General features: G+C 41.9%; 1 protein-coding gene across 8 annotated transcripts in view; it reads left to right on the plus strand.

The window, feature by feature from the left end:
• TPK1 (thiamin pyrophosphokinase 1) overlaps positions 1 to 25,236 on the plus strand; it is a 506,485-nt gene that overhangs the window by 329,792 nt on the left and 151,457 nt on the right. For all 8 annotated transcript variants that reach the window (XR_016348922.1, XR_016348921.1, XR_016348920.1 and 5 more), the window contains one exon: positions 16,882 to 16,993. Coding sequence is in view for 4 of the 8 variants with exons in the window: in XM_089776507.1 (XP_089632633.1) it covers positions 16,882 to 16,993 (112 nt within the window). In the remaining 4 variants the exon portion in view is untranslated. The remainder of the gene's footprint in view (positions 1 to 16,881; positions 16,994 to 25,236) is intronic.

Below are 25,236 nucleotides of genomic sequence, written 5' to 3' on the forward strand. Positions count from 1 at the left end.
ACTAGTTTATATGCAAGTAGCTGAAATCGGTTATTAACACTTGGTATTATATTCAGTTGGATCTCCCTCAATCTTGGAAACTTAATAGCCTTTTCCTGATCAGGAGCCCAGTAGATTAAGCCAAATAAAAGGCTTTTGAGTATTATTGAAAGAAGGAGCTGGTGTGAATCAAGATGATAAAGTTCCCCTGGTCTGTACTTGAAACCAGATGCATGTTAGAGAACACTCAGGTGGAGACCTGGCCTCTTCCATCATTTAAAGAGAATGAAGATTGAACTAGGTAATTCCTATATTCTTGTGTTATCACCCATTTCACTGAGTAATGAGTATGAGCTCAGTAATAACATCAAGAAATAATATCACAGTTCTCACATCAAAAAAATACAAGCCCAAGTTTCTAACCATCTGTTAGCCAATATAGGGTTCAGTCTGAGTGGATCACAGTTATTGTATTGCATGTTAATAATCTAAAGTTCAGCAGTATTTTTCTTATATTTTGATTTTACATGAATGGTGTCTGTGACCTACGGAACCAGGAGGTCCTGAAACAATTCAACATTTATTTTGGTAGACTCTTTGACTCTGCTAAAGGAAGACCAGGAAGCATTCAGAAAATGTAATGCATGATGATAGAAAATGAGTTTATGGTAGGCTAACACTCTCTTCTCATTCTTCTGAGAGCTTTTATGGGGAATTCTGTGGAGGAGCATAACCTTGTTGATCCCTGCTTCCAGCAAGGAGTCTTACCCATGGTGACTGGATGTCAGCTCCCTCACACCACCAGCTTGTCAGCCTATTAAGCACCTCCACTGGACTCTGCCAACCCTTACATCACTTGGCAGGCTAACAGGTGCAGCTCAATTCCCAAATCCTTTGAATTGTTCCCTTGTACCACCCCAGGCCCTGACAACGGGTATACACATAAATGCCAAATGCTCCAGTTTACTAGTTTTACCTTAAATCACAGTTTTTGCACTCACACTACACTTGTAAACTACACTGTGCTTGTGAGCAGAGCTCTTGTAAACCACACTATGCTTATGAGCACTTCAATAAACCACCTTTTGTTTTATTGTAAGAAAGAATAAGGATTTAAGATAACAAGAGTGTGTTGAAAGCAAATGGTACCCTTTCCTATGTAATCAAGTAGGTTTCCTTGTCCAAAGTTTTTCCATTTCTCAATTTAAATGTTCTTGCATGTGTGTGTGACTGCAAAACAGGTCAATATACTGCTTGCCCGTATGCTGCAAAGCCTTTGTTGATTGGCAAGGCAAAGTTTCTTACAACAGCGGAAGAAACGAAGTAGCTCTGCCAAGGAAACTTTGGCAGAGGATTGTGCAATATCTTCAGGCACGTTTCCTAGAGATCTGCCTGAAGGATTTCAGGAGATCCCAGTGTGCATTAACAAACTTTTCTGCAGGACCTCCACTGCATAGCTGCATGGGGGATAAGAAGCAGATGCAAACAGTATCTAGTGTTGTTAATATCTGTCCCTTTGCCCATGTGTACCACATAACAAAATAAAGGACATCTCTACCTCATGTTCACTGCAATAGCAAAGCAAAATGAGTACCTATCAGAGCTCTTCTCTCCAAAGTCAGAGTACTGAGCCTGGCTAAGCTCCTCCAGAGTCAATAAGAGGTCCTGGCTCACCATGCCATCAAATGACCTGTTCCCTATATCAACCTTCCCGCAATTTGAGATCCTTATCTGCCACTTGGTGCTCAGAGTTGACACTTCTGGCTGCTGATTCCAGTTTCCCCAAAGTAGCCATGGGGCTGTTGGCAGTGAAGCTGGGGTCATCTAGAGCTGCCAGGAGCCTGATCTTCCTGTAGGGGGTGGGGGCAGAGCATTAAACTGTGTTATCCAGCAAATTCAATTAACCAGCAACTCCCATGCTCCAGGAGTGCTGGAGAACAAAGCTTTCACTGTACAATGGTTCTATTCCAGTTGATTTATTTTGTAATTGTATGACACAAATGAGACCATAAGCAAGGGTTCAGCAGTAGTGTGCCGTGACACTTTTGTATTTGTATTTCTTACTTTGTAAGCAAGTAGCTTTTAAGTGAGGAAACTTGGGGTATGCGAGACAAATCAGACTCTGGAAAGGGGTACAATCTGGAAAGGTTGAGAGAACCTGTGTTAGAATATAGCTTCAGCTCAGAGACTCCCACCAGCTGCAGCAATGGCAGAGTGATACATTGAAATCCAAATAATATTATGCAGTATGTATTCATCTTAATTCTCTTTAATTCTAGACAGACAGTTTTGTTCACAAACTGTCTACTGGCTGATCAGGGTTCTGCTCATTTGTATTTATTGTTGCGCATAATAATTAAACAAATCTATTCTAAAGTTAGAAAAAAAATAAAAAATTGTTTTTAAAATGTCAGTTTAAAACAAAAAGATTGTTCAAGCAGTAATAAAAACAAACCATAATTATTTTTTTCTGCATCTCTAGATTGGATCTGTTACAAAACCCAAATAGTTTTTATTCTCTTTTATTCTAATAGCTTTTCTCCTTTCTTCTGAAATTCACTAATCAGGTATGACTTAAAAATAATTAACTTTTTTTCGTGATTTAACCATGACTAAAAACAAAGGTAAATTCTGTAGGAATCTAATCCTTAAATAATTAAGTCAAGTAATTGATTTATTTCTTTCAGTTTCTTACTGTTTAAGATGTTAGCAGGTCATTTTAAGTGTTTAACTCTTTGAGCTGTAAATTGCTTCAGACCTACTTCTTTATCTTTTTTACACTGCATTTAGGAAATAGTTTATTATATAAACATTAATCAGCTGTGTTCATCTGGTATAACAATCCCCCCCACCATCTTCCCCATACTTTGTGCAATAAACTCCAAGGCCTCTAGAATGCTGAACAATCATTTTCAATCCCTACAGAGCCAATATAAAACTAGTTGTTCAAATGTAAATAAATACACAATGAAGTGATGAAGTGAATGTAGTAATTAAGCCATATATATGTTTTCTATAGCTCATTTACACACTTTTGCTAAAATTTTCAGAATTGATTAGTGATTGTGGAGCCTCAAGTTTTGCGTACTCAAATTGAAACATCATATAGTAACCTCAGTTTTCAAAAGATGCTAGGTATCTGCACTTTGAAAATCAGGCTGTTCTAAGGTATATCATGAGGCAGGCCCATCTTTAGGGCAAGGCAAGTAATGCAGTTGCCTTGGGCCCCGCATCTTCAGGGCTACCCAGTGCCTGGCTGCTCACTCTCTGCCCTGGCTGGGAGCCGCCTGGCCACACGGTGTAGCCAACTACAACCTGCTGCCTTAGATCACACAAACTCTTTGGCCGGGCCTGTCATGAGGTCCCCAAAATTATAATTACTACTTCAAAAATAATCTGAGCCCTTTTGACTGGTTTAAAATTATTTGTCCATCCTCTTGAGAATAATATATAAACTCTTTGGAACTTAACAAATTAAAGCAAATATTAGATGCAAATTCTTCAACTCTGCATGGATACTGGTACTCTACTTATTATTTGTATTTGGCTGGGATTTCAGAGAATAGAATCTTCATTTCGATTCAAAATGTTATGCTTATATTCTTTTAGTATAAGTGTGCTTCTCTGTTCATGTGCTAAAAGAATGAGTTAAGGAGCACTCCTCTTTTCCAACAGGAAAGCCGCCTCTATAACCAGACAAGATTTAGAACAAAGGGATAGAAAATTCAGAGGTGAATCCTGCTTGTTACCCTATTAAATAAATTATCCTTGATTATATGCTATTTAATGTTGGACACATCCTTATAGTTTTAATTTGAAGTACAGGCAGTCCCCGGGTTACGTACAAGATAGGGACTGTAGGTTTGTTCTTAAGTTGAATCTGTATGTAAGTCGGAACTGGCGTCCAGATTCAGCCGCTGCTGAAACTGACCAGCAGCTGACTACAGGAAGCCCGAGGCAGAGTTGCTCTGCCCCGGGCTTCCTGGAATCAGCCGCTGATCAGTTTCAACAGGCTGAATCTGGACGCCAGTTCCGACTTGGGCTACGTCTAGACTACATGCCTCTGTCGCCAGAGGCATGTAGATGAGGCTACCAGGCATAGGAAAATGAAGCGGCGATTTTAATAATCGCCACTTCATTTAAATTTACAGGGCTGCCGCGCTGAGCCGATCAGCTGTTTGTCGGCTCAGCGCGGTAGTCTGGACGCGCGGGTGTTGACATCAAAGGCATTTGTCGACCACCCAGGTATGCCTCCCCCCCCCCCCCCCAGCAGACCAGGGAGACGCGGGCGGTGGACCGAGACGCACCGCGGTCCCGCCGCCCGGGTCTCCAGCAGACCAGCAGACCAGGGAGACGCTGAGCAAAGCCGCACAGCACGCAGGCAGCGGGACAGCCCAGACGCGCTGAGGCTGTCCCGCTGCCGGCGTCCTCCGAGGCTTTGCTCCCCGTCTCCCTGGTCTGCTGGAGACAGCAGACCAGGGAGACAGAGAGCAAAGACAGCCGCGGCGCGTCTGGGCTGTCCCGCTGCCCGCGTGCTGTGCAGCTTTGCTCAGCGTCTCCCTGGTCTGCTGGGGGGGGGGTTCCCCCCCCCAGCAGACCAGGTAGACATGGAGCAGCTTTTCTCGCCCTGGAGGACGCGGGCGGCAGGACCGCGACGCATCTGGGCATCCCGCCGCTCCTGTCCTCCGGGGCGAGAAAAACCCGTTCGTAACTGCGGCTCTGACATAAGTCGGATCCGCGTAACTCGGGGACTGCCTGTACTATCAACTTCTGGGGATGTGGAGCTTATTGCATGGATTTTGAAAGTTTGAAAAACCTCAGCCGTCCTATTTTACTTAAGATTTCTCTTTATTGTTACCTCTCTCTTGGGAAGGAATTGTTTGTTTATCTTTAGGCTTGGACAGCTCTTGTCAAAATTATCTTTCTTACTTTGGAAACTCAGGCTGTGAATAATCTGGCCTGTCTCTATGAGTCTCTGTTCTTTTGCTTTGGGTGGTATGTTTAGAGGCTTGGTCTCCTATCAAAAGGCTTATTTGCTGTAGCACACCAGAGACCTGGAATCCAATTTTTTTCCTACTGCTGTTTGGAACTGACTTAAGTGTCTCTTTACTGACCATATATAAGTATGGTATCATATGAAAGACCTAGATTAAGCAACATTACTTGTTACAATATCTCAACACATACATATTGTGAAATGTGATTACGTTGATCATTTAGTTTGTATTTTCTGGGTAATGGGGAGGGTGTTTGGTTTTTTGCCTCATGTTGTTCTGCAATTTGTACAGCATTATTTAATTCTGGTTGCCTTTATTGAGTCAAACATTTTGAGAGTGCAACTGCTGTTTGGTGTATAAAAGGGCACATGACATGGGAAGTCAGTGTTAAGGCTTAGATGGGCTGTCAGTCATTGCATTCGAGTTTTTAAATACCACTTTTTCAGGTATAGGAGGTCAGCACCTTTTCTAGTAGGCAATAAGCAATTAAATGTCATAAGGCTTTTTTATTTTTTTTATTTTGGCGGGGGAGTTGGAGTTTCCTTGATGCAAACCAATACAGTTGTTTACCTTTTGGTGGTACTCTAAATGTGTTCAGTTTAATGCTGTATAGATAATCTCTCTGAAATATGGCTATGATGATAAATAGGATGCCAAGAAAATGCAAATCTTGCTTTCAGTCCTTCATAGTTCTTTGACACTGCAAGTTTGACTATAACACAGCACTGTCAAATAGTTGAGGTCCAAATGTGGCCTATTTAAAATTATTTTAATGTAATGGGAGATTTTCCTCTGGATTCTAAGGACCAAATTCAGCCTTGATATTAATGAGTATAATTCCTGTCAAACTGAACAGGAGTTATACCAATGTATGCTCTACAAACATTTTAATAGAGTTTCAACCATCATTTTATTGCCAAAAGGAATGTTTTGTGCACTGTAAAGTCCAGCTGACTCCTCTGCTACGAGAGAAAAGGTTTAGGAGTAGAGAAGAAACTGCTTCTGCAGGACACTCTAGTCTTTAACTAATGTATGCAACGGGGGCTGTCTGTGTGGCCTTAGTACTAGCAGGGTTGGGAGAACCAGTCACGCCCAGCAGAAGCATCGAGCTGTAGTTCATCTTAAGAGTCAGCTGAGAGGGAAGTCACCTTTACTATTCCCCAGGTTGTTCAAGCAAGGTGTGTCAATGAGAGCATCAAATTACTTCTTTCTAGAACCAGAAGTAAGACCAAAAAAGTATACATGTAGAATTATGAGGTTCGCACACAAGCTCACGTCTTGAATGTCCATCTTCACCTATATCCAACCCCTCTTTTACACTGTTTGGTTGAAAGTAAGGGTCATATTGAAAGGGGCCTGAGACAAACAACTGCTCAGTGCAAAGAACTGTATCACTCAATCTTACTTGCTTACATACAACTTAGATCTGAACTAGACAATAAGAACATTGTCATGCCCTATTTAATGACTTGTTGGAGCAAGGTCTTGTGCTCAAGCAGTAGAAGTTAATGAGAGGGCTTTAGATTCCATGATAAATAACAGACATGGAGAAGTAGCAGCCGAGATGAGTGGCGCATCTTACTTTCAGAGGTTGCTTGTCTTTTTGGAGATATTAGAATAACTCATGTGAAGGAAAAAATCAACAAATGGTCTGGTAGCACTTTATAGACTAACAAAACATGTAGATGGTATCGTGAGCTTTCGTGGGCACAACCCACTTCTTCAGATGAACTACAGTCATTTGAAGACGTGGGCTGTGCCCACGAAAGCTCAGAATACCTTCTACATGTTTTGTTAGTTTATAAAGTGCTACCAGACCATTTGTTGGTTTTTTCTATAACAGACTGTAGGGGTTAATTGCGGAAGAATTTTGTACGTGCAAGTTTAGGGGTGGTGAGGCCTGCATTCTTCCCCCTTCCCCTTTTCTCCATATCTGATGAGCCAGAAGCATGTCTTTGGGAACATACACCATTTAAGATAAGCATTGGTGCCAGTATGGCAAGAACAAGTGTAAGATAAGGGTAAAGGGCAAAAACGCATAAACAATCCTGTTTACCCTAATGCACTGATCACGTAAACAAGGCCAAAGAACAAGTAGAACTAGATGGATAACTAACAGCTAAGCCCTACATCAGCACGTAATGAGTAACCCCTGGAAATTTCCAAACTGCAAAACAAGGCAAGAGAACTGTATTTAAGGCTGCATCAAAGCACAGCAGTTTGAACCTCACCGATGGGCTTTGGGTACTGGTGCCTCAGAAGCTGAGACAACCTCCCACTTCGTCCACAGCCAACTCGGGATCCCCGGCTAGCAGGAAGGGACATAAGATATGCCGCTTCTTTGTTATGTTGCCCTTCTAGTTAAGGGCTGCAGCTGTTATCTGTCAGGAAATAAACTACTTGTGTTTGATAGATACCTGTGTATCATCCTTTGTACTTTGAGAACCCAGTGTCGGACTTGAGACTTACTCTTGCCGGCAACACAGACTAACTTGGCTACCCTCTGAAGCTTCTGATCGTGTGAAGGAGTTGCTGATCTTGAGAAGGCATGAGACTGTACCTTGAATCAATATATAAATACAAGACAACTAGATTAAATATGTGAAATTGTGAGGCCAATACCATCAGCATGCTATTGAAGTACTTGAGTTTGCATCTCTTCATGTTATTTTCATATGTCCCATTTTTGGTGATTGTCCTAAGAATCTTGAACTCCACAACAGGGCTGTGAAGAAGGAAGCTAATGAATTACTGCAAACGCAATGGATGGACTCCAGATTTCCAGAATGAAATCAATAGGTTATACTAAAAATTATGAATAAAAGTTTATAGCAATATGACATCAGGAAATATAATCTCCTATTAAAATGTTTTGTTCCTCTCTGTTATTGGTATTAGGAACCATTGGCTACCAAGCTACTCTTTCTCATATGTTTATCAGAGAAAAAGGTTAGGGCAGCATCATTTGGCTAATGTTTGTTTACAAGCTACTTTTGAGACAACAATTATTTAAATGTTGATTTAAAAAAAATCAGCTATTGAATACTGCAAAAGCAGCAAGGAGTCCTGTGGCACCTTATAGACTAACTGAAGTGTTGGAGCATGAGCTTTCGTGGGCAAAGACCCACTTCGTCAGATGCATGTCACTATTGAATACTGTTTACCATGTGCAGACAAAACCTGACACAGTTCCTTAGAAGAATAGAACATATTTGCTAGCTTGATTTTTGAAACCATTGTAGCATTTTCCCCCCTAGAACGTGATAGAACATCAGCTATTACCAAAAAAAGGGTTATAACCATCTACTCACTTTGAAGCTCAACTGATCTGGACTTGTCAAAGGCACTTGACAGCAATAGGTAGTGGTTTGATAGTACAGTGAAGAGGCAATTTAGCCTCTTAGCTCCCACAGGAAGTTATTTATGTCACAGATATGTAAAATATCCTTGCTGTGTGAATTAACTCATGCAGATCTCTGGTACCATAGGAAAAGGACAGAATGAATTTAAATGAAAGACACTATCTGGACTCATCCACACACAACTGCACAATAAAGGACTTACTGACTATTTAAATATGTCATAAAATAAAAGATTGAGAGGAAAAGTATGTTGTAATACTCAGCACTTTGGGATTCAGAATATTAGGGCCTTGAGCATGGTTTTTTTATATATATTTTAAGCATGAAGTCACTAAAAATGTTAATACTTTATTAAGCCCATAATGATACATCTGCTGAGTATAGGGCAACCAGTGCACAGGCTCAGGCATAAAAATCTTAACAATGGGACAGTAAAAAGCTAGTTGGAAATTTGAGGAGGGCCACAATATTTTTGGTTATTGCACTTTCCAGATGCATCTGCTCTCTGTATCTCTGGTCATCTGAAGAGAGTTGTGGAGGTGTATGTGTAGCAGGCGGATACAGGTTTATGAAATGAGTGCTCGGAGGAGGCATTCTTATAGCAGATTGACAGTTAACCTCTGAGACATCTGTGAGTGCTGAAGGTGCTCTTGCATGCCACAACTGAACTTCCCAGGCTCCCTCTGATAGTAACTATTTTGTGATCCCATCTAGCAGACTGCTCATTTCATACCAGGTCATAATTTCACTTTATTTGTGTGTATATTTGTAATATCTTCACTACTGGCAGTTTAACTGATGGAAGGATATTTTCACCCTGAAGATTGCATCATTTTTTTCCTCTTTCCATTGCTGACCATCACCAATCATCATACGGGCTTGACAGCAGAGGACAAAATTACTGTTCCAAAGGTAGAACGGTACTTTTGCCCACTATTCCTGTGTTTGTAAAGGACTCACCTAATGTGCTTGGTGAAGTGTTGTCTGAAATGTTGCATGGCAGGAGAATCAAGGACTTCTCCTATAATCCTGGCCTACTTATCTATTCATCGCATATTAGTTACATATAAAATGGGAATCAATCACAACAATAATACAATTAAATGATAAAATGAACTGCCTACATGGTACTTGAAAAGTAATACATTTATTGCGCCTCCAAACACTATTTGACCTTTGGACCTAGGCCTGCAAATTCTTCCTATCAAATGTAAATAGCTCTATTGCAGCATTGAAATTAGTTGGACTACACATGCCAGTTGCTTGAATTATCTACGGGATAGGGCTTTACACTTTAAGTGCTACCCTTGAAGAGGCACATCGAATAAAGGAGCTATTCTACAGCGAATTAAATTTTGGGTACTGGAGCAAGTGAATTATAATGATTATTAGACCCAATTAATGAACACATGTGCTTCAAACCGTTTCTGACAAGGCTATGGGATGAAATCCCTCTAGTGGTGAATGCCAGTAAAATAGAGATTTACTATCCCCCCCAAGGTTAAACATTTAAGTGATCAATGCTATATATAGGAAACTGTCTGCAAATAATTGACTCTCCTAAGATTACAGCACCATGTAATAATAGTGTTAACACTTTTCACCAAGTACTTTAGATTAATCTCTTCCCAATACAGTATAGGCCCTGAATTACTGCCTTACAAATGTATTACTCCTAAATACTCGTCACTCTTGTACTGGTATAATCTTATTCAATTTATCTATTAATCAAACATTGATTACATATAACTAGGGCTGTCAGTTAATTGCTGTGTAACATGTGCAATTAGCATGCGGAACAATTAACGTGTTAATCAGACTCTCTGGGCGCAAGGGTAGCATCAGTTGCTCCAGAGAACCTACATCCGGTCAGATACAGTAACACAAGCCCCCAGCTGATGGTAGGTGGAAAGAAAAGAGGGTAAAAAAAGGTATGGTTCTCATCCTGACTTCAGTGGAAAACAGAGATCATGACACACTCTCCCTCCCTCCTCCCCGGTGACCTTGTTTCTTAAAGTAAAATAGCCACATGGGGCTCGCTCAAGCCATTCTCCCTATGCCTCGTGCGGATAAGAGCTGGGGCTGACCCTTGCCCCGCCCGCATCTTTGGCTGAACCTCATGCTGCCGACCGCTGGGGTTGAGGCTGAACCCCCCACCTCTGCACTGCCCATAGTGGGGTCTTCACTCAGCCCTGTACCACCCGTGATTGGGGTTGGGGCTGACCCCTCCCCTGAGTCCTGTGCCGTCTGCAGTTGGGGGTCGAGCCCCTATCCCCAACTCAGCACTGCCCACTGCATGCTCCCCTCCCCCCCACACACACACCTGCCACAGCTGAGGCTGGGGTGGGCCACTCCCTCCGAACCTTGTGCCACATGCAGCTAGGGCTGACCCTGAGCTTCTTCCCTCCCCCAGCTAAACCAGCTGGTGCTGGGCACCTTCACCGCTAAGCCTTGTGCCACCCACAGTTGAGGGCTAACCCCCCCCCCAAAAAAAAACTATGCACTGCCCAGCATGGGCTCTCCCTCCCCACTATCACCATGTCACTTAGGACTGGGGCTAACCCAGATTCCAGAGCCCCTTGCTACTACAGCTGGAGCTCATCACCCGCCCCCAGTCTTGAGCTGCCCACTGCTCGCTAGGACTGACTCCTTCCTGCCACCTGCAGTTGGGGCTTATACCCCTGCCCCAAACTCGGTGCTTCCTCCAGCCAAGGCTGATCCCTCTCCTTTACCCCCAACCACCTCCTCCTCTGCCCTTGCCTGGCTGAGGCCGATTCGCCCCCCCCCCCCCCCCCCGCCCACACACACACAGAGCTCCGCGCTGCCCAGGGGTCAGCTCAAAAGAGATTGTGTTACAGTTCTTCAATTAGGGGAATTGATGTTTCTTTTTTACAGTTCACATGTTTGTAATAAAAAAAATATAAAGGGTGCACTGAAAACTTTTTTTGCATTCTGTGTAGTAATTGAAATCAATATATTTGAAGATGTAGAAAACATCCAAAACATTTAAATAAATGGTATTCTGTTGTTGTTTAATAGTATGATTGATCTTGATTAATTGTTTTTATTGCTTGACAGCCCTATATTTAACAAGTGAGTTAACTGCAACAGTAACACAATTAAATAATAAAATGAACTAACTGGCTACAATTATAACTTATAATGCAAACAAGACCATTTACTTGTAATTGTGTTCATGGTCATTGTATTTGTTCTGCATGATACTCTTTATTTGTTATCGACATTTGATTTGGATATTTTTGACTAAAGTTACACATGCTCAATATCTTCAATGTATTAGGCAGATATAGGTGTTCTCAGTGTTCAGATGATTATTTGCATTAGTTCCCACTTGCCTTAGGAGAGCTGACAGAGGGAAAATTGATTCTTGGATTTTTCTTTACCAACTAGTATTTTTGTTAGTGCTTTCTTATTAAAATGGCACCCAAAATGAGTCTCACATCCAAATCAAAGATAAAAGTTATGGATCTTTGGTTGAAACACAGTAAAAAAAGACTTCTGACATTTTCTTCATATTGCTGAACTTAGAAGTTGATCTCATTCCCAGCATCAAACAAAAAGTGGGAAAAAAAATACATTGATCAGTCCTGAGGATTGAATCAATGTTTTTTCTCAAGACTGCTTTAATAAGATAAAAATCAATGTAGCTATATTATTTGCCATTATTATCAACAGTAACATTAAAACATGATACTATTTGATTTATAAGTTAAAATGTTAAAGCAGTTCTACTGTGTACTTCAGAGGTAAAAGAAAAACTTAAAAGCAAGTAATTTAATCAATCGTTGGGTTTATTTTTATTTTTAAACTTTGTCCATTTGGTTGCTACATCAGTTTCACCTTTTTGGGGGGCACCAGCGTGTATTGTTTGTGTGCTATTTACCAATAATTATAACTTTGATTATGTGAACTCCCTTAAATGCATAGCCCTGTGTTGCTTCAATGGCAGATTTCTATATGGGAACTTGAAAATATCACTGGGCACCTTATTTTCCCTATGGGAATCTCACAGCGCTTTGACTGTCTAGCTCTTGCTGTACAAATGTGGAGTTTTAAAATTTTTATGCAAAAGCAATGAACCTGTTTGCTAACTTTTTAGACATTTTTTTTCAAAATAAACTCCCTAAAATGCATGAATTTTAAACTAAGTTGATGTAACTCTTGTACCATATTGCTAAGACCCTTCATTTCTGCCTTTACTTTGTTTAAAATTTCCTAAGAATGTGTTCTTTACTACAAAAAAAAAAGATGGAAATCAGTACACAAATTAACTTCATTTATTAGCAAGTGACCTGGTGATCAGTCAGGTGTGAAAGGCATTCACGGAATGCAAGTGTTTTCCCCTCACTCCCTTATAGTCCACGGAATGGGATGAAAAGCATCCAGGAGCGCACGGGTGGTGCCCTATCCTCCTGAAACTCCTCTCTTGATTATCACGGTAAATATTAGGTTTAATATTGGGGTTACCAAGTTGCCATCTCTCTTTCTGGAGCACGGAGCTAGGTTTGGACATGGGGGCATCTCTCGGGTTCCAAAGGGACCCCCTGAACCTGGCTTCCCATTCCAGAAGGAGAGAAGTGATATGTGTCTGGAAAGTTCCAGCACTTACAAAAGTTTGGCAGCTGTCCGCGGTTTTTACCATCCGCCAGGCCCATCAGGCCCAGGTGCGCATCCGGGAAGCCCTAGGGGAGAGGTTCTTTCAAGCATCCCAGTAACTCTCCCCAGGGCCGCCTCCAACAGGGGCCTCTGGCTTGCTGCCCTATCCCTTCCCCACCACAGCCCCTCCCTTGCCCCTTCCCTGACCTCTCAATAAACACACCTGTTTGGTTTCCAACAAAATGAAGTCTGTATTTATCTGACATTAAGAAAAGGTGGGCGGGGGAAGGGGCTCATATCCTGGAGGGAGAGGGGAGTTTGGAGTGGCGTGTGGCGTGGCTAGATGTGTCACCTCAGGTGGGGGGACCTTGTTGGGGTTGGGTGGGTCCAGGGACCACAGGTGGATGAGCAAAAGGAGGGACTGGAGCAGGGTCAGAGATGGTGGGGGCATAGGCATCATGTAGGGAGGGAGTATGGGCATTGCTTGGGGAAGGAGCAGCAGCATGGCAGGGGGAGGGGGAATGGGCATAGCGAGGGGGCAGGTGGGTAGTAGGCAGGAGGAGTGACAGCAGGCGGGTGTGCCATCATTCTCTCATGACAGCATACATGTAATCGCACCGCAGCATGAGCTGGTCCCAGGCATTGTTCCACCACTCAGCATCTTCACATATCTTCTGTGCCAGGGTCTGCTGCATGTTGTGCAGGGTGCTGACATGCTGGCTCATGAGGCCTTCCTGAATTCTGGCACACCTTCGGCTCACCCCTCAGTCCCAACTGGTCCAGCTGTAGAGAACACAAAGAGGGAGAGGCAGTCAGTCATCCATGCAGACACTGTTTCTGAGGCTGTGCCCTCCTCTGTGAGCAGCGACCAACAGTCCTTGTGCTCAGGGGCTGCCTGCTGAGTCCGTGTGGTGCACACTAATACTGCACATGGTTCCACATGCACAGACTGCAGCACGATGTCCAGCCCAAGCAATCCCTGAAACGCTCACATCCCACCCCATGTGTGAGACAAATTGAGAGCACTCACCTGAAGATCCTTCCTTGGCATCAGACAAGGCCTGGGAGATGTCCTGGTTGACAATCACCAGCTCTAGGGACAGGGTGATGGTGTCCGTCTCCTCCTCCTCCTGCACGGTGACCTCTGGCCGGGTGACGATAGGGGTTTGGAGGATGGAGTCCACCACAACAAGTGGGGAAAATGGATTCCCCACCCCACAGGATCTGGTGGAGCTCTTGTAATAGGGACAGGTGTGGGGTCCTTCCCCAGAGTGTGAGCTGTGCTCTCTGGCCCTGAAGTATTCCTGTTCCAGGGTCTGTGGTGGGTGTCTGCGATCCGCCATGGACTCGGCCTTGTGCTCAGATATATCAGAGTTCCACCACTTGGAGCGGAGATCCTGTAATATCTCCTCCTTGCCCCACAGCTGAAGGAGGGACAGGATCTCCACTCCAGATCAGGAGGTTGCCTGCTGCTTGGTCCCCCGGGGTGGGTCCTGGGACCCCTGGGGCTGCTCCCTTGAGGGCCAGAGAGATTTTGGGGGGCTTGAGTCTGGGCCATGGGTGGCAAGGCCTGTGGCAGGGAGGACCGTGTGGTCAGGGTGTTGCTCTCAGGTCGGCTTCCTGCCACAAGGTTTGTCTAGGGTGCCTGCAGCTTTAAGAGCTGGCATGAGACAGAAACTATAGAGTTGTGATTAGTATGGACAGAGCGTCCACCAGGGCACCTGTGCTATTTCCTAGAGGCCTCTTCTTCCAAAAGAAAACCCTCCTCCCTGTCCACACATGCCTTTTTTCAAAAGAGCTCATTCAGAAATAGGCTCCTTACTTGTAGAAAGAGGATTACCAATGCTGGAAAAACTCCTCTGTTCTTTCGATTTACTTTTGAAAGAACATGATTGCAGTGTGGACCTAACTCCAGTTTTGTCAGAAAAATGGCCATTTTTCCGACAAAGCTCTGTAGTGTAGACATACCCTGAGGTATTTCTGTTTTAAGATCTCATGATCTTTAGACAAGTAACATCTGTTCCACAAGTGTGTACCTTACTTGAAGCATACGAGTGGCCCCATTGTTGAATCAATCGGGGCCAGAAAGTCAAAAAAAGAGAATGATCTTTGAGTTTGAGAAGCCAGGAAATAATCAAGGTCCGTCTCATGCCAGCCATCTTTATTTCACTGTTTTTTCATATTTCTTTACTAATAGGTATCAGAATGGAGGTATGATACCTATGAGAAGGTCTCCCATAACTCAGTGCTGTCTACACCTTCAGCTAAGTTGGTATATCTGAGTTGCTTATGGCTATTATACCAACTGAAGTCTGTAGCGTAGTCCAGGGCCCAGAGCAAATTCCCAGGAAGGGAACGTTCACAAGATATGAAAAACAGTAGAATTTGTCAAACACCTCAGATAATTCATCTTGGCAGTAAGGTATCTTTCCTTCATTTTAGTCTTCTAACATGTCATTTCACAGTGACAGAGGCTGCTGTGGGAGAGGAAATGAGAAATACAAGGCTTAAGCTCACAGCATTTTCTTTCAGTAAAAGGTTATTTATTTGCTATTTAGGATGCAACTTGGGTTAAACAACTAGTTTTCTTTTGCTTGGAACAGGGTCTTATTCTTTGTAATACTCAGTGAGGTATGCATTTTGGATTTCTTGGTTTCTTACCTTAAAAAAAACATTATGGTAAATCAGTTGTTAAACCATAAAAAAAAAATCTAGAATTTTCATTGCTGTGAGAGGGAATTATGTCTGTGACTCCGATTAGCACGTAGTGGAGTCAAGTGCTTCCATGCATCTGAGAGAATAAAAGGCAACAAGCATACACTTCTGAAGCATCTTATCTCTTTTGTTATGTAGAACAAATTAATTATGTAGAAAGAATGTGATATTTTTTCCACAAATATTGGCACAATTTCCTTCTTTGCATCCTTGATGTTTCCTCCTAGCTCTGTCTTAAACATCTGAGCACAGAAAATAATTGCCCATTGCTGTGAAATTTTGCTTCTTTTCCTTTTCCTCTTAACTTTGCACTGTCCACTCTTTAGTTCATTAGAACTATTCATGTGCTTAAAGTTAGTAATGTGCTGAATTAGGCACCTAGCACAACTAACAGAAGGGTATTTATTATTGCAAAATATAATTCTAAATCATAAGTCATCGCTAAAAGTAGCTCTTTCAAACAATGACATTAACAGCAAGGAAGTGAGTTAATACGAGAGATATAAGAAACTTAGTTTCAACTATATGTGTCAGACTGTTGAGTTTCATTTGAAATGAGTATTAATTTTCCAATCCACATAGCTTTTTTTTTTGTCATTGTATTTATGATAATTGCATCCCCTGGGTGGTGCTTAAAAACATAACAATGAAGATGTCATTTTCTTAAATTTCATAGGTTTTTCCCTAGAAATCTTTTAAACATTGTAGAACCCCATTGGCTTTGTTTAAAACTTTTTGCATAAGGGAAAGTATATGAAACTTACAAATGTGGCCAAAATGTTGGCTCTGTGATGAGCTGCCAAACTAGGTACATTTTCCCTAATTTTGTTTCTAAAGCATTAACACTGTTCACATGAAAACTTAACAGTTTTATCAGAATATTAATAACTAGACCAGGATTCCTCCAGAATGGGGAAAAAAACAACCTAGATTTTGATGTGAGTGCTAGGGCAAAAGAATACTGAACAGCATTTGATTCAGATTAGAGGTGGGACCAACCAAAAGCCCAGATCCAAATGCCAATTTAGATCTGGATCCTTGACTGGTACCTTAGTGTAGGAGAGGTTAAATTGAAGTCTCAGCTCCAAATACTTCTGAACTTCAGGATAATTTGGGTCATTCCAGTCTCTAATTCAGATTATTATAAAACATAACTGGCTTCCCTGTCCATGGTTGCTACTGACTAAAGAAGACTTCTTTCTGTATTGCAGGGGAAGCACCAACTGCATGTAAATACAGGACTGGAAAGCAAGTGGTGTGGCCTCATTCCAGTTGGGAACCCTTGTGACAACGTTACTACAACAGGCCTAAAATGGAACCTAAGTAAGTAAGATGTCTCACTGTTAACACCATTTCAAATTGGGGGGTAGCTTCATTGGAGTTATTTCAGATGTACACCCATGTAACACACGTTTAAAATCTTGCCCTATATGTTTAAGGGGGAAGGAAAGAGTAGACTTTCCTGAAGCAGATTTTTCCAGCAATGAAAAAGTAAAGAAGGGGGGGAAATGCATGAATTACATTACAATCTAACACATCACACTCTGAAATATGTTTTGCTTTTGGGAATCATAATACTGTTTAAATGGAATGTTTGTTGAGGTCATGATGCATTACCTTCTTGATACATGAGTCTTCAGGGAGGTAAGGCTGCAAATGCTGAAACTCCTGCCTATAAGCCATAAAGTTATGAGAGATAAATAATAATGTGATACAGATTATTAAAGCGACTTCACTTTCTGAGAACTGCTTGGCATACATGGTATGTTTTCAACCCTGGATGCATATTTGTTTTCTCTTTTGTATTTAAAATGGAGCAACAGAAATAGACCTAAAAATAGTAAGGGAATATTTTCATTTGAATCGTGCTGGGTATATTTACCTAAGAAGGTTAAGTCAACCTTTTTTGGTTTGTTTTGATGGAGATGTATTCAAATTAAAAAAGGAAAGAAATAAAGCAGCAGTTTACAAGCACTGGAAGGTTTCCTAAAGGCTATTGGCTATTATCTTGGAGACTTTTTGTTTTAATTTCAGAAGGTGGAAAAAGCTAGTGGGGAAGAGGCAGTTTTAGATTTGATTTTGACAGATAGGGAGGAACTGGATGAGAATTTTGAGAGTGGAAAGCAGCTTAGGAGAAAGTGATCATGAAATGGTAGAGTTCATGATTATCAGGAATTGTAGGAGGGAAAATAGCATAATAAAGATAATGGATTTCAAGAGGTCAGACTTTAGCACACACAGGGAGGTAAGATCACATTGAAAGCAAATCTAAGACAGAAAACGGTTGAACAGAATTGGCAGGGGGTTTTTTGGGGTGGGGAGGGGGGAAGGCATCATTAAGGGCACAGGAGCAAATAATGATACTGCATAGGAGAGATAGGAAGCATGGAAGAGACCAGGAGTTCTTCAATGATCTGAAACTCAAGAGTCCTACAAAAAGTGGAAACTAGGTCAAATTACAAAGGATGACTAGACAAATAACATCAATAAAAGGGTAACAAGAAAACATTCTACAAATAAATTAGAAGCAAGAGAAAGACCAAGGACAAAGTAGGCCTGTTATTTGATGGGGGGAGAATAATAGAATATGTGGAAACTGCAGAAGTGCTAAGTGACTTTTTTTCCAGTTTACATCAAAAAGTTTGATAGCGATTGGATGCCTAAAATAGCGAATACCATCGAAAACAAGGTAGGATCAAAGGCACTAATAGGGAAAGAACAAGTAAAAATTACTTAGACAAGTTAGATGTCTTCAAATCACCAAGGCCTGATGAATTAGAATTCTCAAGGGTGTATCAAATGGTGTCCTCCAAGGATCAGTTCTGGGTCCAGTTCTGTTCTATATCTTCAGTGATTTAGATAATGGCATAGGATGCTGGGAGGCAATTGCAGGCGTTTTGGCTTAAAATTCAAAGTGATCCAGACAAACTGGAGAAATGATCTGAAGTACATAGGATGAAATTTAGTATGGACAAATGCAGAGCTTTCCACTTAGGAACAAAACAGAAAATGACTGTCTTGGAAGGAGTACTGCAGGAAGGGATTTAGGGGTCATAGTGGATCACAAGCTAAATATGAGTGAACAATGTAACACCTTTATAAAAAAAAAAACCCCACATCATTCTGGGGGTATGTCTAAACTACATCCCTTGTCAAAAGAGGGATGTAAATTAGGAAAATTGAAAGTGCAAATGCAGCGAGGATTTAAATATCCTGTGCTTCATCTGCATAATGACATCCGAGCACTTTTTCGAAAAAGGGTTTTTCGAAAGTGAATGTGCCATCTAGACGTGGTTCTTTAAAAAAACAACAACCCTTTTTGAAAGATCCCATACGCCGTAATTATTCTGCTGGTAGTCCATGTTAATAAGGCTTCATCTGGAGCACTGTGTCCAGTTCTGGGTGCCACATTTCAGGGAAGATTTAGACAAATTGGAGAAAGTCCAGAGAAGAGTAAGCAAACAGATTAAAGATCTAGAAAACATGACCTATGGGGGAAGTTTGAAAAAAATGAGTATATGTAATCAGGAGAAGAGAAGAATAAGAGGGGACATCATAGTTTTTAAATACATATGAGATTTTTGCAAGGAGAAAAATTGTTCTCTTTAACCTCTGAGGCTAGGACAAGAAGCAATGGACTTAAATTACAGCAAAGGCAGTTTAGATTGGACATAAAGAAAAAATTACTACCTGTCAGGGTGGTTTGGCCACTGGAATAAACTCTTCAGGGAGGTTGTAGAATCTCCATCTTTGGAGATTTTTAAAAGCAGTTTAGAATGGACTGGATAATGTCTTGAGGTCATCTATGTCTAGACAGTGTCTTTAAATGCACCTGTTACTTTGAAATATATTGTGAAATAATGGGTGCTCTATTCCGGGATCTATGTAACCCTCATTCCATGAGGGTTAAGGGATGTTTCAGAAGAGCACTGTATTTTGAAATTTGGTGCTGTGTAGATAGCTCCAAATTTTCAAAAAACACTATTTAGAAATAAGCTACGCAATTTGTGCTACACAAATTATGTAATTCATTTCTAGGTAAGGGTGCTGTGTAGATGCAGCATTCCAATCCTGTGATTCTAAACTGCATCCTAACCCTGCAGTTAGATCTACGTAGGCAGATCCTTGTGCCCACCCACATAGATGGCCCCCACGTGAATACCTTTTTCTATCTTAATGATGAATCTGAGGTCTAACCGCTGTGCTGGGGCCTACTATGCCTCTGTTGCCTGCCTATGTAGCTGTCTGCTTTTATCTTTTACTAGGGGCTTAACTTTTGGCAAAACATAGTGTTACATGGTCTCTTGCACTTTCAGGATCTGGAAAACTTCAGATTGCACTGCGGATTTGATGTGTACAGTTGAAATCCCCTGTTAGCAATTGATCACTAGTACAGTAATTCCTCATTTAACACAATAGAGAGTGTTCGTGCTAAGCGACAACGTACTACGCGGGGTCAATTTTCCCATTAAAAATAATGGAAAAGGTGGGGGTTGCATTTCAGGTGGTAGTGGCGGCAAAGTCAATTTTTTGTTGGTGCTGGATCGTCAACATTAGATATCTAGCAACACAAGTCGCTGTGGTTTGTTAAAACACAAAGATAAACGCGTGAGTGAGCGGAGGAGCGCTGTGACCACGTGTATGCATCCACTCATGCATATTACCACTGTTTTCACCAACTTGTACTGTCGTGCGAAGTAGTTCATCACTTGATTATTTTTGTGTTATTTCGGGGACGGTCGTGTTATTCGAAAAATGTTCCCTAAAAAAAAAGTGCTACTGCGAAAATGTGTTAAGCGGGCACGTGTTAAACAATTACTGTAGTTGGGTTCTGAATTCGGCTTTAAATTAAGAATTGAAGGAAGTTTCCAGATACAGGAGATTGACGTGAAGAGCTGGCTGACTGGCACAGTTCTGATCTAACTCTTTTCAACTGATCTGTAAGGACTGGCTGTACCATATAAAATGAGCACTGATGTCTTAATTTGAAAGACATTGAACATATGTGTTCACAATGATAAGGGTAAGAGGAGAACAAGCCTTCTAAATTCTCCTCACTCATCTGCTTTTGGCTGTACAATGAATTTTCTGTATACAGGCAGTCCCCGGGTTACGTACAAGATAGGGACTGTAGCTTTGTTCTTAAGTTGAATTTGTATGTAAGTCGGAACTGGTACATATTGTAGGGGAAACTCTAGCCAAACTTTTCTCCAGAGCTCAGTTTTATTCTCCCCACACCTCACTTCCCTCAGTCCTTTATTCTCAAGCTGAGGTGTCTACTGAGAAAAGCCGCTCCACGTCTCCCTGGTCTGCTGGGTGGGGCGCTAGCTTCGTGTCTCCCTGGTCTGCTAGGGGGAAAAGCAGCTAGTGCGGGGTTGCCTCACCCCGTTTGTAAGTAGGGATCCGATGTAAGTTGGATCCATGTAACCCGGGGACTGCCTGTACTTGGGGCATTAAAAGTCGATGAAATCGGTAACCGTGTAACCACTGAGATTTCTAAAGGCAATTCTAAACTTGGCTTAGTACCCCAGAGGTCTGTGGAATCAGATAGTCAGAGAATCCAGTGGGAATGTCCATCTTAATAATGTTCCTTCCCATGGGAAGAACCTGCCATGTCTGTCAATGAAGCTATTGCCATACTGACATTTAAATAGGGAGAGGAAAGGATAGATGAACATTTATTTCCCTTGATTTAAATATACCCTGACCAAATGGAAATAAATATTGTTTGGCAATGGACAAGAGTTACTCTAAATATTTACTAGAGTGACTTCCCATGTCACAGCCAAGGATATTGCACAGAGGGCATTCTCGAATAACAAGAAAGTGCAGAGGTATAGCATAGGACCCTGCATGATCCCTATTACATCCTGAAATGAGTAGGAATGACATAAGCACCCCACAGAGGATTAATTGGATCATTTTTGTTAGAGAGCACTGTGTGCAGTCATTATTACATGATCAATAGATAGCATTCCATATACCCTCAAAATGTGTTTGCTTGAAAACATAAGACTGGGGTTTTAAAAGGAGTCTAATGGACTTATGAGCCCAAGGTCCATGAATTTGGGGCACCAAACTTGTGTAGGCTAGGATTTTAAAAAGGAGCCTAAACTCTCAAAATGTGGGAGAGAGAGGGACTGTCTAGTTTGGGTTTAGGGGGGCTGTGACATGTGATCTACATCCAATTCACAAATGTTGAGAGACTTTGTAGGCTTTTGACAGCAATAGACAGGGATAAATTCCTGTGACAGAGACTGTGCTGGAGATGCCACCAAGCTTCTCATATCTATGACGTAATAAATAAAACTGAAATTCATACGTGTCTCCTTCCAGTGGTCAAGCAAACAGAGCTTGTATCGTGATTTCACATGCAGTGCTGTGTGTGTGTGTGTGTGTGTGTGTGTACATACATACGTGTGCATATATGTGTAAAAATGCTTCCTTACAAACTGTCACTGGATGTAAATGGATGATTCATTTTTTAGTTTCTGTCTTATACGCAAATAAATTTTGAGAAGTTTGAAAATTTCTCAGGGGAACAATTCCTAGCTCTGTTTACTATTGTAAAGTATATGTTCTCGATCAGACTTATAACATATTGCTTACATGGTCTCAAAAGGGATATAAATCTTTTCTCCATTAAAATCTGATTTACAATAGAAAATTTAGATAATACTAGCTCTGATTTGACTCATCTGTCTGCTTGCTGATAACAGCTTCATACCTTTTTTAAAAGAAAAAAAATCGAGTGCTAGTCTTATCCAATATAGATCTTCTAAGGCAGTGGTCACCAACCAGTAGATCAGGATCTACTGGTAGATCTTGGAGCCTCTGACAGGTGATCCTGACTAGTTTGGCCAGGAAGCTGTCAAGCATTGGCACTTCAGTTGCCCCTCCACCCACTGTCATGCTGCTCCTGCCCTCTGTCTTGAAGCTGCCCCACTGGGAGCCTCCTCAAGGGGGCACTGATTTCAGGGTGTGCCTTCTCCCCATACTCCTGTACCGCATCTCCACACAGAGAGAAGGGAACGGAGAGAGCTTGGCAAAGCAATTCTGTGACTCTCACACAGTGTGTGTATCTGTCATTCTCACAAACACACACTGTCTTTCACTCTCATCTCCCAACCCAACGCATACATGCATGGTGGTTGTTACTTCTTTTACTGCTTGCAAAGTGTGTTATTTTGGGGAGGTTGATTTTTTTCATTTTCTCTCCGGTGTTTTTTTTTTTGGGGGGGGGGAGGGTTGGTATTTTTTGTTAAACCATCTGGCAACCCTACACAACAGGGGGTCTCCACATGCTGTCCTTGCCTGCAAACGTCACTCCTGCAGCTCCCATTGATCAGTAATGGGGAACCGTGGCCAATAGAAGCTGTGGGCTCAATGCTTTTAGATGAGGGGCAGCAGATGGCGCCACAAAGCCATTGCTGTACATGCCAGCTGCATTCAGGAGTGGTGCAGGGCCAGGGCAGGAGTAAGCTGCCTTAACACCACTGAAGCCATCTCAGTTAAATGGTGCCCAGCCAGAGCCTGCTTCTTGAGCCCCTGTCCCAGCTCTGAACCTCCTCCTACACCCAACCTCCTGCCCCAGACATGAGTTCCTCTGCACCCAAACTCCTTCCCAGAGCTTGCACCCTGAAACCCCTCCTGGATCCCAATCTCCCACCCTGGGCTAAGCTAAGAGCCCCTTCCACACTCTCACTCCATTAGCCCAAGACCAGAGCCTGCACCCCAACCCCCTACCACCTAGTGCAAGTGAGAGAGGATAGGGGAGAAAGGAGAATGGAGTAAGCAGGGTGAGGCCTCGGAGAAGGGGTAGAGCAGGGGAAGGGCCTCAGAGAAGAGGCAGGAAGGAAGTGGGGAAAGAGTATTTGGCTTTGAGGTAGATCTTACATTGCACTTAAATTGAAAAAGTGATCTTGTGGTTAAAAAGGTTGGAGACCACTGCTCTAAGGTCCCTTCATGGAGGCTAACTGAGAACGAAGAAAGAAAACTGCAGTACTGCTGTTAAGGGATGCTGGCTGGAGGACAATGGCATACTAAGAATTGTCTTTCATAAGGAATGATCTTGTTAGTAATAGAAAATTATGACTCAGTGCATATTCTTCATATGCTGTACGTTGTGAGACCTGAGTAATTAACCTCTGCAAGTGAATGAGCACAGTGTGTATATGGTTTTTTTCCATGTAATTTTTGTGAAAACTGGTTTTTGTAGGGTAGGAATTATAATTTTGTTAACTACTTCTATGCAACAAAGAGCCCATACTGTTTGACTACAAGCAAGAAGAAATAATCAATAAAAGAAAGCCCTTGCTTCTGTTGTAGTCAATAAGAGCTTTTTGCTAATGTCAACCAAAACTGTTTTAAAATGTTGCCATTGATAGTACTAATCAAACTTTTGCAGTACTTCTTATTTTTGTGTTGCTTTTCATTTCTAACTTGTTTAATTGTTTTGTTCATGAAATTGAAGAATACCCACCCCTGCTTTTCTCCCCCCCCCCCCCCCCCGAAAAGAAATGAAAAAGAGATACTGCCATTAGTGTTCAGACTGAATATTTATTTTAAAGGTACTGCACTGTTTTACATGTTTATGGTCAAATGTTGCAGAGCAAATACAGAACTTGGAACTCCAAAGAGAAGAAGAAACTGCTTTTTTCAGGCTGGTTGTTTGAGCTACTGATTTGAAATCTTAAAACCTGTTGAGTTTCTTTTCTTTTATGGGTTTATTGTTCAGGGAAAGTTCTCAATTAACATTAGTAGAGACTGCAAAGAGTTACTTATACCCCGAATGGTATACAGTATGGACAACAGCAATGAAAGCTTCCCCCTGGCTGCCCAGCCAATTAGGGAGGGCAAATAATCAATACATCCTTGATGCCTCTTCTCAGAGTGTTAACTGATTTGGTCCTGGTTGTGATGGTGGTTTTTATGATACGGAGACTTGTCCCTAGGAATTGCATAGAGACCACTAAATGAAATCCATCTCCTACAGGCAAACAGCTGTCAGAGGGCAGCGGCTTCTATCCAGGGCTGGAATTTAACCAGTGAACATAGGTGAAAGGTTTTGCAACCAACAGCTTGAAGCATCCAGGCCCTTTCTATTCTATTAGAAAATAAATATCTTTCTAGATCATCAGCTGGGAAGCATTTTCAGAGCTTCCAATGGGCAGTATCTTGCTTCCTTCCAATTTTATATTTATACAATTTAGTACTGAGCATCAGAAACAGCACTGTAGTAGCAGCCACTTCGGGAAGTGTCAGCCTGTTGCCAACAAATTAGCTGCTCCACTGTAAGTGTTTTGTTGTCTGCCTTCAAGGAGGCTGATCAGTTGTTATAGGGCAAGGCCTGCTGAAATATACTTACAGTAAGACGGATGTCAACGCTGAGCTGTGCTTAAGGACAGGGGCACTGCCTAATGCATAAAATATTTTAAAACTGGGAAGTGTTCTGCACTAAAGCAGTGCTCAACTCAGTGTATGGCAGCTGGAGTTTTTAAAACCCAAAAGTAATTTTTACTGTTGTACCTGACCTGAAAAGTTTGGATCCCAAGTGGTAATGGCAT

This window comes from Pelodiscus sinensis, chromosome 2 (assembly GCF_052426305.1).
Source record: "Pelodiscus sinensis isolate ZL-2025 chromosome 2, ASM5242630v1, whole genome shotgun sequence".
In the NCBI taxonomy this organism is placed as follows: Eukaryota; Metazoa; Chordata; order Testudines; family Trionychidae; genus Pelodiscus; species Pelodiscus sinensis.